At 42.4% G+C, this 15,055-nt stretch overlaps 1 protein-coding gene across 4 annotated transcripts in view; it reads right to left on the bottom strand.

Annotated features, from left to right (window-relative positions):
- Positions 1–15,055, bottom strand: part of SYCP2 (synaptonemal complex protein 2) — a 123,312-nt gene that overhangs the window by 72,221 nt on the left and 36,036 nt on the right. For all 4 annotated transcript variants that reach the window (XM_069953413.1, XM_069953415.1, XM_069953414.1 and 1 more), the window contains exons 13-15: positions 10,260–10,361; positions 10,103–10,163; positions 997–1,145 (exon numbers count right to left, since the gene is read on the bottom strand). In XM_069953413.1, the coding sequence (XP_069809514.1) occupies positions 997–1,145; positions 10,103–10,163; positions 10,260–10,361 (312 nt within the window). The remainder of the gene's footprint in view (positions 1–996; positions 1,146–10,102; positions 10,164–10,259; positions 10,362–15,055) is intronic.

The raw sequence follows: 15,055 nt of genomic DNA on the forward strand, positions 1-15,055 counted from the left end.
ACTGATATACAGACAATTGGTTCCACACCTAAAAAATAATGATTTATTATTCTGAAAAACATGTAAAACAAATGAAACAAACATTCGGAAACAGCAGAATATGTGATATTATAAGTTACTGTACAGTAATGGAGAGGATGGGAAACACAAGGGCTGACAGAGACTGCAGGGAGCATGAAGGAATGAGCAGGACAGATGTGGGCACAGTATCGCAGCACTCTCTGTCCGGGGAGAGAGGGGTTACAGCTGTGAAGAGATTACCTCCACAGTCCTGTCCCCTGACGTAAGCCCCAGCCTGAAGTGGATCTGCCATGATTTGCAAGGTGAGGGAGACTTCCTGGGTCAGAGTACAGTGATGTAGACCCCGCTATGCAGACTATGCCCCTCCCCCACTCCCCCTTCCACCCAGCTCTTAAACCAAAACAATGCTCTTAAACCAGGTCACAATTTTGAAAAACTGTGAGCTCTTAAACCAAAATGCTCTTAAACCAAGGTACCACTGTACCTTTTCTCATGATTGAAGTTCAAAGCTCAATAAGGTTACCAAACCAATTTAGTGTTTCAGTAAGTCAGAAAAAGTAGTTAGGAGTATTCAAATCAAGAAAATGACCCATACTTTTGCACCTGTCAAATTTTGTTTGAATGCATATTGCACATTTTCTCTTCAGTTGTTAGATATATCAAACTGAAAGAGCTGTTGCAAAAACCCAAATGTTGATAGCTAAAAATGATTTAGATTAATAGGGGTGCCCAAACTTTTTCATGACTGTAGAAGTATGTTTTTTTTAAGTGTTTTTAATCTTTGTGTAGAAATCCTGAACGTGCAATAGTGTATTTTAATAAATTGTTTATGTTAAAATAAAGATTTAAAGCCAATTTATTTAGATGTGCTTTCTAGTCTTTCTGAATAAATTAGTATGTGTGATACTTTTGATTTATTTGGTTTATTTCTCAATTTACAATACAAAAAGAAAAAAAAAAACGAGACCACCGTACCTTGTATTTGCTTGCCCCAAACACTTTCTTAACTACATCAGATATAGGCAAAGCAGAATCAAAATATATAAGTATCTGGCCCCCTTTAATGTCGCCAACAGTGATTGGAGCATTTACTCTGACAGTCAATAATGTCCTGTTGTTTATTTCTGTACAAATTACAAAGAACAAAGAGGAAATGGCTGTTCCTACACAAGTAATGTTCAGAAAGAACTGGTGAGATAGCTGACAGTGAAAATTCAACTACAATGATTAGTCAGGCATAAAACTTAACAACAGAATACAAAGCAATTTCTCTATGATAACACCTGAGTTGCTCCCATTAACCCTTAGAGGACAGAGCCAATTTCAATTTTTGCCATAGCACTTGAAACCCACATGAGCCCTTATTTTTTGCACCACTAATTGTAATTGCAATGACAGGCTGAATTTGTTCAGAAAGTACACTGCAGAAGCAGGAAAAAATTAAATGTGTGGTGAAATTGAAAAAAAACCAAAACACATTTTTTTTTTTTATTTGGAGGGTTTTTGTTTTTACGCCGTTTGCCCTGGGGTAAAACTGTCTTGTTATATATGTTCCTCAAGTCGTTACGATTACAACGATATATAACATGTATAACTTTTATTTTATCTGATGGCTTTAAAAAAATTCAAACCATTGTTAAAAAATATATGTTCCTTAAAATCGCTCTATTCCCAGGCTTATATCGCTTTTATCCTTTGGTCTATGGGGCTGTGTGAGGTGTCATTTTTGCGCCATGATGTGTTCTTGCTATCGGTACCTTGATTGCGCATATGCAACTTTTTGATCCCTTTTTATTACATTTTGGGATTTTTTGTGCTTACGCTGTTTACCGTGCGAGATCAGGAATGTGATTAACCCCTTCCCCCAATATGACGTCCAGGGACGTCATGAAAAGCAGTGCTAGAACGATGATTTCCCTGCCTCCCCCCACTGTCCCTATATGAGATCGGGAAGCAGGAGGAGGCTGTGTCACACAGTCTCCTCCTGCTGCCACTGCCTGGAGGGGAGCCGCGCTCCCCCCGGGCAGTTAACCCCATAGACGCCGCGGTTGTTGTGACCGCAGCGTCTATGGAGAGATCTGCAGGCTCTCTCGCCGATCGGGCAGCAGGAGGAGGCTGCGGCACATTGCCTCCTCCTACTGCCACTGCCGTGCCCCCCTTCCTGCTCCCTCTGCTCCCCTTGTCCTTCCCGTGTCTCCAGCAGCCCACCTTCCCCGCTGCCCGGAGCTTGCAGCACATCCCACCCCCCCTCCACGCGCACCCGGAGGTTCCGGCCCACCTTCTCCCCCGGAGCCGCCCCCCCCCGTCCAAAGTAAGCCCCCCTCCCGGAAAAGCCACCCGCCCAGAGCTTCCAGCGCCATCTTCCGCCGCAGCTTCCAGGGCTCCCCCCTCCCCAGAAGCAGCCCCCCGTTCGGAGCTTCCAGCACCCTCCCGGGGTTACCATAGTAACCCAGACGCTACTCCGTGCGTCTGGGTTACTATGGCTAGTAACGATCAGGACCCTGCACTGCAGGGACCTGATCGTTTGAATGAGTGGTCAGTGTGTTACACTGACCACTCATTCAGTATATAATGCAGTACAGCACAGATCAGGTGCTGTACTGCATTATATATATACCTGTAAAAGTAAAAAACACACACAAATAAATAAATAAATACATACATACTAAAATTAATTAAAATAAATACTTAATTAATTAAAATAAATAAATAAATTAAATAAATAAATATACACATTCCCCATCCCCCTTTATAAATGATCCCCTATAAATAAGATACATATGTTTGGTATCACCGCATTCGTAATGACCCCGTCTATTAACCAGTTACATTAATTATCCTGCCTGATTAATGCCATAAAAAAAATAAATTAAAAACTTAACCAAAATTCTAAATTTTTGTTAATCCCGCCCCCTAAAAAATAAAGAAAACAGCTATCAAAACGTCACATGTACCCAGAAGGTGAACCACTAAAAGCGTCAACTTATGCCGCAAAAAAAAGCCCTCACATAACTCCATTGGTGAAAAAATTTAAATATTGCTGCTCTTACATTATGAAAGACACAAACAGTTTTATAGCATAAATGCCATAAACTATAACAAAAGCTATATAAAATGGATATCACTGTAATCGTACTGACCTGACGAATAAAGATAACATGTCTTCCCTTACGTCCCATTGGCATCACAACATATGGGGTAAATTCGCCCCTGCGAGCCCCTGGGACGAAGGAATATTTAATGAAAAAATAACAATTAAATTTTAATCCCCTCCTCCATGAGGTATAAATAGGCTCCACCTCCCCCTAGACCTCAGTCTTTTTTTACTTCGTTGCTGTTAGCCCTAGGGGACTTTGTCCCTCCTCCGTTTTTATGCTTTGTTAACCTGTTGCATTCAGGTTTTCTCTCCAGGTAATGATTGCTGGGATGCCGCTGGAGCCGGTGTCCAGGTAGTATCCTGATATTTGCTTCTGCAGGTCTTAGCTTTTAAGTTTTTCTTACCTAGTGCGTCTTGGAACGCACTCTGCGTGTCACCCGAGCCGCTGGCTTTTCTTCCAGTTGCATTCGACTGTGGAACGCATCGGCGGTGCGTGCGTCTCAGCACTGCGGCATCAGCGTCATGTAACTTCCGGGGGCCGGCAGCGGCGCGCGCTCTCTGCATGCCGGATTAGCTGTGTGTTCAAGGCAGAAGGTAAGCTGTTGCTACCTCTAGGTCTGGCTGTCTTCCTCTGGAAGGATTTTCTGTGGCTCATTTGGATCTAATAGAAAACATCTGAGTGCAAAGTGCTGTGATCTCTCTTCTATATACTTAAAAGTAAGTGTTGCTGCCACCTAGTGTCTCTTTCCGATATCACTCTAGCCAGGCTAGTGGTTTATATGTATTGTAATACATTGATTATTTGCAGATGTCTGAAATGGAGACCAGTCCTGCTGCTGGTAAAAGACCTTCTAAAGAAGCACTTCATGTGCCGAGTGTGAGACTCCACTACCTGACGGCTATGGATACCGTAGGAGGATCATTTTTTCCAGATAAGATTCATCCTTTCTTTCATAAAAATATTTATGAATGCCTAAAAATATTTATAATGCCTAAGTACGCTGTCCTTCATGCAGACCTAAACCTATGAGGAGCCTGATGTTCAGGATGTAGCTGTATGGGTCAAGGACTATGTGCAAAAGACTTTAGCGGCTAATGAGAATCGCCGCCCGTGTCCTAAGTTAAAGACCAAATGGAGTATTTCTCTCTCTACTCCCAGCCTCTGAGTATATTACTTTATGGCTGTAGGATTATGGTCATTTTCAGTTTTACTGTGATTGATGAAGTTAACTCATCATCTTCTTCTGAAACCTCTTCTACTTCTGAAGATGAGAAAGAATTATTCAGGGGGTATTTCACAGCTGATAGAATTCACAAGCTCTGCTAAGCTGTGCAAGCTGAAATACACCCTGAGGAAATAGAAGAGGATAGGATTGGTCCTCCTCAAAAAAGCCTAGGGCTTTTTCTGTGGGTAAGACTTCATTGTCTATGTTACAGGCGGCAAGGAACCGGAAAAGGCTCCGGGTTTGAGCAAGAGGTTTAAGACCTTATATGTTCTCAAGGAAGAACAATGTAAGGACTGGATTGAGCCTCCAAAGGTGGACCTGGCCATAGCCAAACTGTCAAAATGTACTGTGCTGCCTGCGGAGGACGGATCCAATCTTAAGGATCCGATGGATAGAAGGGTGGAGGTAGCCCTCAAGAGATCATATACGGCAGCGGCAGCCCAAGGGGCAGTCTCCATTTCTTCTTTTGAGGTTTCTAGAAGCCTAAGAAGATGGCTGACCAAGGTCCAGGAAAATTTGGAAGCTAGAGCTAGCAGGGACAAGGTCCTTCGCTCCTTAAAAAAGGTCATTATGGCCATTGACTTCCTCTGCGATGATGCATCTCAGGGAACCAGGTTAGCGTAAAAAAACTAGTACGCTCTCAACCGCTGCCGAAGGGCGCTATGGTTAAAACCCTGGGTTGGAGATGCTAACTCCAAAATTCAGCTCTGTAATATGGAGGTCCAGCCAGGTAGGCTGTTTGGCTCTGAGCTGGATAAATTAATGGAGGAATTGTCTGACAAGGAGGGGAAGTCCCTACCATTGTCCTATAAGAGCGGTGATTCCTTTCGCAGAGCAAAATCTCCTCAGCGAGGCAAAGAGAGATACCAGTACAGAGGTCGAGGAAGAAACTATTCCAGAAGAGGTTCTGGGAAGCAGCAGAATAAGGACACCAACAAGAAACCAGACTTCTGACGCAGAAGCTGTCCAGTGGGAACACGTCTGAGTTTGTTTCTCCCTGCCTGGGAAGAATTAAGAAAAGATCACTGGGTGTTAAATATTATTCAAAATGGTTATGTCCTTCATTTATCATCTCTTCCTCCTCCAAGATTTCTTCTGTCAAGAAATCTTAAGCCAGAAAGACACTTAGTCCTAGAGACAGAAATTCTTTACCTCCTTTCCATTGAGGCTCTAGAGGATGTTCCTCTATCAGAGATCGGTCAGGGAGTTTACTCCCCAGTGTTACTAGTGCTGAAGCCATCCGGAAATTGGAGGCTTATTATAGATTTGCGATATCTCAACAGGTGCATCGTAAAGAAGACGTTCCACATGGAGAACATAAGATCGGTAAAATCTATCCTCCAGGAGGGAGATTTTATGGTCACCATAGATCTACCGGATGCATATCTTCATGTACCGATTCTGAAGGCTCACAGGAAAGCCTTCGCCATCCAAATCCAGGGGAAGGTAAGACACTTACAATTCAAAGTCCTTCCATCCGGAATACCTCCGCACCCTTTGTTTTCACAAAGGTAGTGTCACCATGATGGTTCGCTTTTACAGGGGATAAAGTTATCCCTTACCTGGATGATTGGTTGATTATGACTCAGACTCAGGATCTTCTGAGAGTTCAGTTGAACTATGTCCAGGACATACTTCAACAATTAGGTTGGCTTATCAACATAGAGAAATCAGACTTAATTCCTAATTCCTCCTCGTCAGGTATCCATAAGAACATAAATGCGCTTTCTAGGGCTCCTTGCCTCAGCTGCGGACGCGGTGCCATGGGCGTTATGGCACATGAGATTTCTTCAGAGAGAAGCACTAACAGTATGGAACCGAGGACTGAAGGACTTGGATGCGATGCATGTTCTATCGACTCAAACAAGACATTCTCTAATGTGGTGGAGACAAGTCAAACATGGAGTTTTATTTTCAGAACCACACTGGATAACCATCACGACAGATGCTTCAGGAACAGGTTGGGGAGCTCATCTGACAGTCATCACGACTGCAGGATCTTGGAGTCAACAGGAATCCGCTCTGCCCTCCAACGCGAGGGAGCTTAGAGCGATTTACCTAGCTCTTCTTCATTTTTCTCCTCCTATTTTACAGAGAGCAGTCAGAATCCGGATGAACGACATGACCTGTGTGGCGTACCTAAACAGGGAGGTACCAGATCCCCTTCTCTCCTCAGGGAAGTAGAGAAGTTTTCTCTGTTGGGCAGAAACCAGAATAACCAGACTCTCTGCGATTCATATCAGGGGTGTCGACAATATATTGGCGGATTGACTGAGTCGAGGCCTGACATTACCGGGGGAATGGTCTCTCTCAAGGAGAGTGTTCATTCAGTTAACCCAGAGGTGGGGGCTTCCTCAGAGAGACCTCATGGCATCAGCAAGCAATGCCAAACTGAGGAATTTCTGCTCCCTTTACAGGGCAGACAATGCCACGGTAGTGGACTCAATGACAATACCATGGACATACCAGCTGGCGTATATCTTTCCTCCCATAGCCATGATTCCCACAGTTTGACGAAGATCAGTCTAGATCAGTCGTCAGTAATAATAATAACTCCCTTCTGGCCGAAGGGGTCATGGTTCACCCTGCCCATGAATATGAGCAGAGGGGAATTTTGGAGATTACCTCTGCATCCGGATCTAATATTCCAGGGTCAACATCTGTGCATGAATCTTTCCAGCCTCAGCTTGACAGCTTGGAGACTGAGAGGACCGTATTGGACTCTAGTTTTTCTGAGAAGGTATAGTATACTCTTTCTCACGCTCGTAGTTGCACTACAAATAAATCTTATACACGGATTTGGAAGATTTTCAAGATTGGTGTGCAAGCAGGAGTATTGATGGACTTAAACCTTCTACTCCACAGTCATTGAAGTTTTTACAGGAAGGCTTCTATAAAGGATTAAAATCTAGTTCCATCAAGGTGCAGATAGCAGCCCTCTCTGCACACCTAAACTCACGTTTCTTTCAGATCTTGGGAGGTAAAGAATTTTGTTAAGGCTAGACTAGGCCTAACCTGGTAAAGCAGGTAGACCCATGGGACTTATCCTTTGTGTTGAGACGCCTGTGTCTTCCTCCCTTTAAGCCTTGGGAGTAAGTAGACTTCAAGTTAACATTGAAAGTTTCTCTTTTACTAGCCATTACCTCTGCTAAGAGAGTTGGAGAACTTCAAGCCCTTGGCTCCGCACCTCCATACGTGATTTTTTTCCCAAGACAAAGTTATCCTTAGGTTCCTTCCAGGATTCCTGCCTATGGTGGCTTCATTTGCCAACATCAACCAGCCAATAGTATTGCCTGTATTTTCTCCTACTGGATCATCTAAAGAAGACTTGGATCTTTCTTTATTGGACGTATCCAGAGCTATCAAGATCTATCTACATAGAGTAGGTGATTTTCGTAAAGACGAGAATTTCTTTATCCCTTTCACAGGAAAGAACAAGGGGAGAAAGGCTTCAAAACCTTCAATATCCAGATGGATCTGTGACTCCATTGCCTTATGTTACTCCTCTGCTGATCTGGATCCACCAGAATTTACCAGGGCTCACTCTACTAGAGCTGTGGCCTCCACTTGGGCAGAGCGTGCCGCTGTGCCACTTGAGGACATATGCCAGGCAGCTACCTGGTCGTCTTTGACTACCTTTGTGAGATATTTCAGGCTGGATACTTCTTTCTTGTCAAGAGCAACCTTTGCAAGATCTGTTCTTAATGCGGACGTAATAAATAACCCGCCCATTGGGGATAATGCTTGCTAATTCCCCATATGTTGTGATGCCAATGGGACGTAAGGGAAGCTAAAATTATTATGTTAATTTGTTTTCCCTAAGACCCATTGGCATCACAAGACTCCCTCCCTGTGTTTTATGTTTCTTTATAATTAGACTGAGGTCTAGGGGGAGGTGGAGCCTATTTATACCTCATGGAGGAGGGGATTAAAATTTAATTGTTATTTTTTCATTAAATATTCCTTCGTCCCAGGGGCTCGCAGGGGCGAATTTACCCCATATGTTGTGATGCCAATGGGTCTTAGGGAAAACAAATTAACATAATAATTTTAGCATATATAACGTATAGTAAATGGCGTACAAAAAAAATGGTAAAAAACTGCTGCTAAATTGTGTTTTTTATTTATACCAGCTCATAAAAAATGTAATAAAAAATGATCAGGGTGTCACATGTCGTACAGAAGGGTAACGATGGAAACGTCAACTCATCTAACACAAATATTTTGGCACCCCAAGGCCTCTGTAACATGGTTTAATGGCTAAAAAAAACGTGAAATAAAAAAAAGGCCCCCAAATTCCCCAGGTCTCTGTCATGTCTGCAGCCTGTGGTTGAGTCAGGTGACGCACTGCGGCCACATATGGGGGATTTCTAGAAACACTGGAATCAATATTGAGTTGCATTTTTCAGTTAGTATTTGCTGTGTTAGAGGAAAATAATTGATTAAAATAGAATATCTGGCAAAAAATGAAAATTAAAAATTTTCCCTCCAACTTGCTTAAATTTCTGTGAAACACCTAAAGAGTTAATAAACGTATGAAATGTTACTTTGAATACTTTGAAGGGTGCAGTTTTTACAGTAGAGGGATTCATGGGGGTAACTAACATACAGGCCCCACAAATCCACTTCAGAACTAAACTGGTCCCAAAAAAATTAAAATTTGAAATTTTCCTGAAAATTTGAAAAATCGCTGCAAAATTTCAAAGCCCTCTAACATCCTAAAAAGTAAAAGGACGTTCACCAAATGACGTCACCATAAAGTAAACATGTTGTAGATGTTGCAGTAATAATTAGTTCATGTTGCATGACTATTTTTCTTAGAACAAGAGAATTTTGAATATAAAGAAACATAATTTTTTTCAAATTTTTGCGCAAATGTTGTGCTTTTTACAAAAAAATACTGAGTGTATCAACAAAAGTATGCCACAAACAAAGAGGAATATGTCAAGGAAAAACAATCTCAGAAAAACCCCAACAGTTAAAAGCATCACAGAGTTACCACTACATAAAGAGAGACAGGTCAGAAAAATAGGCCCTGGTTATTAAGGCCAAAACAGGCTGCGGAGGCAAGGGGTTAATTAATATTTCGGGCGATTACGCATGCAGCGATACCAAACATGTTTATTTATTTATTGTTATTTATAACATGGGAAAAGGGCAGGGGGCGTTTTTATTAATAAAAACACTTTTTTTACACTTAGTACAAGTGAATATAAGGAATTTTATAATAAGTTTTATAAGGCAAAATGCTTTCTCCTGTACCCAAAAGGCTGTTTTACCACCCCCCAACCTCACTTCTTATTGTGAAGATGGCTTTGCACTGTCCATTACAGTCTATGGAGGTTGAGAGGCCAAAGGGATGAGTGAGCAGGAAGAGGAGACAAACATCCTGTGTACTGTGCAGACTCTGTGGCCACAGAAAATGCTGGATTCCCATGTTACACTACTCAGTGCTGGCCTGGGAACTTCTGAAGGTTTGCTACAGTGAGGTACGATTGCATGATCTTATTTTGAAGGACTATACAATTTAGAGGAGGCAGTACAGAGGCTAGTCTGCATCCACACTGCAACTGAGCATAGGAAAAGCAAATGGAGTTTGCAGGGTAGTAACAAGAAGAAAAAATTGCAAAAACTAGTGATAGAATGGGCAGATATAGTTCTGCTTCACATATACATACACAGGGCAGTGCATCCTGAAAAATCACCTGAAATTACAATTATACTTTAATGCTAATTAATCCAAAAATAGATAAATTACCTTCTACATTGTACACATCCACTTCACTTTCAGTAATACAGACAGTCTCCCACTGGTTACTCTGTGAAGTACATATTAGCTTGTAAGTATTTTTTAGGACACATGAGGAACAATGATACAAGGACAATTTTTGTTAGTTGATCAATAAACACACTACCTCATTGCTGTCATCTGTGGAAACATAGAAGGAAATGCTCTGAGTTCCAAGATTGAAATCAATCCAGAACTCTTCCAGCTTATCATCAGATGGTGTCTGGAACTAGAACATGCAATCGTAACAATCAAAATGTATATTTATAACTGGGTCACAATGGCAAGTCATGCAGCTAATATACATGAAGTGCTGGACACAGCTATCATTCACACACCTGTATACAATCGCTTACAGATATGTGATGCATAATACAGATTAGAGGCCATATTATTGGAGAACACTAGTGATGAGCGAACCGAACCGTAATGAACCAGCTTCGTTACGAACTTCGCAAGAAGTTCGGCTTGTCACCGAACCGAACTTTGAGAAACTTCGTAACGAATCTGGAATATTTGATATTCGAAAACATATCTCCTGATAATCGAATATTCAATCCCATTAAAGTCTATGGGAACAAGTATTCGATTATTGAAAAACATCTATTCGACCACTTGGAGGTCTCCAAGTCCACAATGACACCTCAGGAAATGATGCCAACACCACTGGAATACAACTGGGAAAACAGGGGAAGCATCTGACACCCTAAAATCGCCGGTAATAAAGTCTCAAGTCAATGTTATACAGGTGAATTACCTGGTTATTAAAGGGTGTATGAATATTTTATAGGTAAAGCTGGTCGGCTGTCCCGGAAGGACAACGCAGGACAATATTTTGAGACTTCATGCTAATATCCAGGTTGCCCGGGGGTGGGGGTGGGGGGGTCTCGGGGGTTAGTGTCAATGGAGACTATTCAGAGTATTTTAGACTGGAACGAGGCTCTAGGCAGGGTTGTCCCCTCTCCCCCCTTCTTTTTGCTTTGGCAATCGAACCCTTGGCTAGGAAAATCAGAGCAAATGATAGAATTGTGGGGTTCGGGGAGCGGGGGAGAGGTGACAAAATTGCTCTGTATGCTGACGACTTGTTGTTGTTTTTGGCACATACAGAGACTGTATTGAATGAGGTAATGGGGGAGATACAGAGATTTGGAGCTTTCTCTGGACTATGTATTAATAGGCAGAAGTCAGCTTTGATGAAATTAGATCCCTGTCTGGAGATCAGCACAGAGGTACAGGTGATAAATGAAGGAACAGCATTCAGGTATTTAGGCATACAGATATCTTCTAATCCCAAAAAATATGCCGAATTAAATATAATTCCTAAGTTAAATAAAATGAAAGATCAAGTGCGGGTATGGAATAGGATGCCTCTAGCTAGGTCAGATAAAATAGGGTTAGTCAAAATGATTTTGCTTCCCCAACTGTTGTATGTCCTCTCCAACTCTCCAGTTTGGATTAACAAAAACATCTTTAAAAAAAGTGGAACGAGTATTAAATGAGCTCATCTAGAATCGGAAAAGAGTAAGGTTAAAGTTGGATATTCTGACCCTTCCTGAGAAGGGTGGTGGGTTGGATGTACCTTATTTGTTTGGGTACTACTTAGCTTCATACTTGGCGTGGTTAAAAAAGTGGAAGATGGTGGATTCCCTGCAAAACTGGGTCACAGAAAAGAGGGGAGTGACAGAGGATATTTTTGAGGTATTAGAGGGGGAATTAAAGACTGTATACTCAAAAAACAGCTTGAGAGGGTTAGTAGTGAGATTGTGGAAGGAGGTGAGAAATTTAGCAAAGATTACAGGGGCAATGGAACACACTCCACTGCTGTGGAATAGTGATTTCCCAGAAGTAGGAAAAGTTCAGGTTTTGGGGTACTGGACTTTAAGGCGGTTGGTGAAAGTGTCCCAGTTTTGTAGGGAAGGTAGGATAAAAGAGTATGGAGAAATAAAGGAGATAGTAGATAGTGACATTTGTCGACTGAGATACCAACAGATCAAAATGGCCATACAGGGGATTGAAAATAAGGAGAGATTGGTGGTTGAAAATTCTTGTTGGATCACGCAGTTATTGGAGATTAAAGGACACGCAAAAGGTAAAATAGGGAAACTTTATAGAATTTTAGGACAGATGAAACAGGAAAATCTAGTAATTAGGTCACAAGTTAAGTGGGGACAGATGATAGGAGCAAAGGACCACATATATTGGGAGGAGTTATACAAATTTAGTAATGAGTGTCTCACAGATAAAAAGCATAAAATGGTACAGTTTTTTATTTTTCACAGGTTATATTATTGTCCTAAAGACTTTTTGAAATGGGGCAATAAAGAGAAAGGGAAATGTAGTAGGTGTTTGCACAAGGAGCAGATTTGGAGCATTATTGGTGGGACTGTAAGGAACTTCAGGAGTTTTGGATTAGGGTTTTTGTCATCATGGATATAATATATGGAGTAATAGTAGTAAAAAAGTACACGTGTGCACTATTAGGGGAAATGGAAGGGTTGCAGTTAACAAGACTGCAAAGGGGGGTGATATATAAAATATTTTTTGCTGCACGATTGGTGGTTATTAGGAATTGGATATCCCCAAAAGCTCCGTCTATAGCAGAGTGGAAAGAAGTGGTCAGAAATATAATGAGATGTGAGGAAAGGAAAAACAAGAAAAAAAAGACTACGCCAGGTTGAAGGAGTATAATAATAAGTGGGTACAATATTGGAGCAACATAGGCACCTAGGTGTATTTTTGCTTGTGTAAGTGCGCCTTTCTTTCTTTCCTTTTTTTTTTGTGTCAGTTCTCTCTTCTCGCCAGGGGCAACTGGGGGTGGGAGGGGGTGGGGGGGGGATGGGTGGGTAATAAGGTTAGGATTGGTTATTATGATAGGATCAGGGAAGGTGGAAAAGGAGGATATGGGGGATGAAGAGGGGTAAAATTGTACATAAATTGAGATGTGTATGGGGGGGTATACTCTGGGATTGCTGGAGGGTGCCCAAGATTGTAAAATTGGGGCTGAGAGACTGCCAATCCCTGTCCATGCATAGAAGTAATGAATATTAATTATGGTAAAGAGAATTTTATGGCGAAATGAAGATTAAGTAGTAAAAGTAGGTTAGGTGGAGATATAGTAATAGATAACGGATAGCAGGCTGCTGGTTGGGGCATTGTGGTCAGTGGCCTCTTAGGGTGAATGGGTAAAAGTAATTGTGGCTAAGCAGGTCAATTGAAATAAAATGAAAATATAGGTGGGCGCCCCACAGAATGAGTGGTATAATCTGGTTGGTGGTGGGGACTCTTGGCAGGGGTCCTCAGCTGCCGCAGAAGGGTGCAAGAATCGGGGCATCTGACTCTCAGCCCTTGTGGCACATGAGGGTATGAGAGTTGGAATGTCCGGTAGTTTAAAGACTCGGCAGGTGGAGTGGATAAGGACCCTAATATAGGGACATTTGCTGTACCAAGTCGGACTTCAGTGGATGGGTGGAAGGGGCACCCACAAAAATAAGACCATGACCGCTTAATTTGTTGGATGAATGTGGTTACGGATTGTAAGGTGTTTGGGGCGGCTGGGTGCACTGCTCCAGCTAGTAGAATAGATAAATGGCCTGAATCATTCCTCTTGAGGAGTGTTAGTAGGTAATATCAAAGATTGTTGAGAACAAATTCATTTTGTAGTGGTAGGTTTTGGATGCATAAGACGCGAAAAATAATCATGGACAAGGGAGAAGCAGTATCTTTTGCAAGGGGCTAAATTTTAGCGGGTCCAGTGTAAGAAGCATTAGATGACCTAGAAGCATTCTCTTGAAATTTGGTATAGATGTAATCATCCTCGATACACCCCTCTGTTTGGAATAATTCAAAAGTACTGTTCTTGATCCTATATGATTTTAAACATGAATCTTCCTTTCTATTTAAAAAATTATAAATAAAGATTGAAGTAAAAAAAAAAAAAGCTGGTCGGCTGTATTATGTAGCCGGTAGCACTTGGTAAACAGAGTGCCTTATAGTAGCACAGCAGCCTGTTTGTACCACCCTGTGTATTTATGTATGACGTAACAGCACGTAGCACTGGATGAACACACGTACTACTCTTTTTTATAGATCGAGCAGTCTGGCACGTATCAGCAGCACAAAGCACTTGGTGAGCAGAGTGCTTGCACTACCCTTTGTAGATTTGCTACTACATATTTGAATGGAAACACCCAGTAACCCTGTTTGCTGTCAATGAATGGAAACACCCAGTAGCCTTGTTTGCTGTCAATGAATGGAAACACACAGTAGCCTTGTTTGCTGTCACTGAATGCAAACACCCAGTAACATTGTTTGCTGTCACTGAGTGGAAACACCCAGCGACCTTGTTTGCTGTCAATGACTGGAAACACCCAGCGACCTTGTTTGCTGTCATTGAAAGGAAACACCCAGTGTCCTTGTTTGCTGCAATGAATGGAGACACCCAGTACTCTTGTTTACTGTCAATGAATGGAAACACCCAGTAGCCTTGTTTGCGGTCACTGAATGGAAACACACAGTAACCTTGCTTGCTGTCACCAATTTTGGGATGGTTTATATGCTACCTCTGTTTTAATGGTTCACTGTTGTAACGCCTGGAGTAGTGGATCCACTGGACCGTCACCAGCGATGGCACTAACCTCACCAGGGAGCGGAGTCTAAGGGGCCGCTGGTTTTCACCAAAGCCCGCCGCAAGGCGGGATGGACTTGCTGCGGCAGGCGACCCCCAGGTCGCTACCCCTGGCTTGGTTGCTAGTGACGGCAGGCGAGGCGTAGCAAGAGCAGTAGGCAGGAGATGGTGCTGGCCGAGGTCTGTAGGCGTAACCGCAGGTGACAGGCTGAACACAGGAGCAATGGTGAAACAGGGGAACAGGAACCAGGAATAAGGACTAGGGACCAGGTAGCGGATAGGAATCAGGAACAACAGGG

Source organism: Dendropsophus ebraccatus, chromosome 14, assembly GCF_027789765.1.
Source record: "Dendropsophus ebraccatus isolate aDenEbr1 chromosome 14, aDenEbr1.pat, whole genome shotgun sequence".
NCBI lineage: Eukaryota > Metazoa > Chordata > Amphibia > Anura > Hylidae > Dendropsophus > Dendropsophus ebraccatus.